Source organism: Priapulus caudatus, unplaced genomic scaffold (genome assembly GCF_000485595.1).
Source record: "Priapulus caudatus unplaced genomic scaffold, Priapulus_caudatus-5.0.1 Scaffold1788, whole genome shotgun sequence".
Taxonomy (NCBI): Eukaryota; Metazoa; Priapulida; class Priapulimorpha; order Priapulimorphida; family Priapulidae; genus Priapulus; species Priapulus caudatus.
The window spans coordinates 2,423-5,285 of record NW_014578849.1 but is presented as its reverse complement, the minus strand read 5'-3'; the positions used below and the strand labels follow the sequence as shown (position 1 = coordinate 5,285).

The following is a 2,863-nucleotide window of genomic DNA, read 5'->3' as shown; positions in this document are numbered from 1 at the left end:
TGCTTTTATCAAAAAGTGAACACTTTACCTCTTTTTGGGAGCTTAGAACCCCTACTATGGTAGTCACTGTCAGTTATGGGTTAGGAATCTAGAAATACATATCTGACAGCGGTTGAGATACTGGGCTAGCAGAGAATTATATACTGCATGCAGGCTACTAAGTTTATAGTACAGGGTCGGAACATAACAGCATGTATGTGACAGGGGCTTAGTTGCCAGTGTTGGGGGCATTGACGCAGACACATGACAAGGGATTAGGTACGGGGCTACCAGTGACATTGGATCATGCCTGTGACAGGGATTTATGTAGAAGCATGAAGGATAACGTGCAAGGATTTACGTAGAAGCATGAAGGCTATACGCTACATGTAGATGTATATGCACTCTACATGTAAGCTATGGAGTGTACATTACATGTGTATGTATGCTAAATGTATGCTACAGAGAACATGTTCGTATATGTACATGTATGCTATGGATTACATACAAGTACATGTAAAAGTAAATGTGCACCAAATATATGCTACATGTATGCTAGGGAGTATATGTATGTACATGTACAATACATGTATACTACATAGTACACATGTGCTAAATGTATGCTACATGTATATATTCTACGAAGTATATGTATGTATACGTACATGTACATGTACATGTACAATACATGTACGCTACGGATTACATAATATAAGTACATGTAAAGGTACATGTATGCTACATGTATGTTATGGAGTATAATTATGTACATGTACATGTACAAGACATGTATGCTATGGAGTATATGTATGTTCATGTACACGTATGCTACAGAGTACATGTACCTGTCTGTACATGTATGCTTTGAAGTACATTTAAATGTACATGTACAGGTACGCACACATACTCTGTACAACACACATGTACATACATATACTCCGTAGTATACATGTACATGTACGCTACATAGTACATATGCGCTACACGTGTGCTAACAAGGTGTAAGACTACCTGCAGTGGACGACGATGGGTCCTGCGGAGTCTGGGTTAATGGCGGCTGACTTGCGCACGTAGGTGAGGGCCGGCAGGGTGTACTCCGGCACGCCGTGGTCCGGCCAGTCCGTGAAGTGGTACTGGTAGATGACTCTCTCTGACGAATGCTTCTGAAAGCAATAGCCGCCTCGAGTACTCGCTTAATTACAGCTCACACGCATGTGCGCACGCTATCTCTGTCTCTCCCTCTTGCTCTCTCTCTCTGTCTCTAGATCTCTCACTCTCTCTCTCGCGCTCTCTCTCTCTGTCTCTAGATCTCTCTCTCTCTCTCTCTCTTTCTCTCTCTCTCGCTCACACACACACTCTCTCTCTGCTATTTTTACATTTACAAATTACAACTTTACACTGCTCCCTCTCTCAAGATTCCAACCTTCCCCTCTGTACCGCCATGCAATACCTTTTACTAGCCTCACTACTACACCCCTAACTCTCACTACCACCTCTCACTATCAACAGCACCTCATACCTTCTTAACTTTGAGGTTGTTCAGTGTGAACATGCATACCTTCTTAACTTTGAGGTTGTTCAGTGTGAACATGCATACCTTCTTAACTTTGAGGTTCTTCAGTGTGAACATGCATACATTCTTAACTTTAGCGTTCTTCAGTGTGAACATGGCATACATTCTTAACCTTTGAGGTTCTCAGTGTGAACATGCATACCTTCTTACTTTGAGGTTGTTCAGTGGTGAACATGCATACCCTTCTTAACTTTGAGGTTGTTCAGTGTGAACATGCATACCTTCTTAACTTTGAGGTTGTTCAGTGTGAACATGCATACCTTCTTAACTTTGAGGTTCTTCAGTGTGAACATGCGTACGGTGTAGCTAGCCATTGCCATTTCACTGAGTAGCTTCACTTGCAGCATGCCGTACGTCTCCGAACCCTCCTTCGGCCAGTACATGTCACATTTCCGCTGAAATGATGCGCCAGCAATTAACGATGATTAATTAATCAATTACCGATGCGATAACGCACAGCTTTAGGTAGCTTTCCTTCGGCCAGTACATGTCGCATTTCCGCTGCAACCACACGCCGGCAATTAACGATGATTAATTAATTAATTAATTGCAATAATTAACAATGCGATAATGTGCAGTTTAGGGTAGCCCCCCCCTTTGGGCAGTACATATCCCATGTATGCTGGAATCCCTTGATTAATTAATTAATTGGAATGAGATAAATCAAGCTAGTAAATATCACAATATCACTAGCAATGTTCACGTCAAGAGTTTAGTATAAAAAAAACATCACCCTGGAATTCACCCCTGCCCGACTAAAATTCAGTGCACGAAAAAAAAACCAGATCACAGAGCGCAGTGTATAGAGGGAGTATAGAGGGCGCTAGCGAGGGTCGTACCCGTCCGCGCTCGAGTAGGTTGGTGATCATGACGATCACGTAGGTTCGCTGCTCCCAGATCATCTGCCAGAAGTCCGCAAACGTCGACACCAGGGGGCCCTGCGCGGCGATGTACGCTTTCGGTTTGTGGAAGCCCTGAAACGAGACGACGGGTTATGGATTGCTGCTCCACTACCCACTACTACTAATGTAATATTACTTTCTACTACTAAACTACTACTACTTGCTCCTGTTACTGCTGCCGCCGCTGCCACTAGCACGATCACTACCATTATCACCATCACCACCACTACCACTATCACTACCTTTACCACTATCACTACCACTATCACTACCACTATCACTACCACTATCACTATCACTACCACCATCACCACCACTATCACTACCACTACCACTACCACTATCACTACCTTTACCACTACCACTACCACTACCACTACCACTACCACTATCACTACCTTTACCACTA

The 2,863-nt window shown here is 43.3% G+C and overlaps 1 protein-coding gene across 1 annotated transcript in view; it reads right to left on the bottom strand.

Moving 5' to 3' along the window:
- LOC106817599 (tyrosine-protein phosphatase 99A-like) overlaps nucleotides 1-2,863 on the bottom strand; it is a gene marked incomplete at its 5' end in the record, with an annotated part of 17,453 nt that overhangs the window by 12,709 nt on the left and 1,881 nt on the right. Inside the window, 3 exon segments of the mRNA XM_014822279.1 lie at nucleotides 991-1,142; nucleotides 1,813-1,947; nucleotides 2,392-2,526. Of these exon segments, the coding sequence (XP_014677765.1) occupies nucleotides 991-1,142; nucleotides 1,813-1,947; nucleotides 2,392-2,526 (422 nt within the window).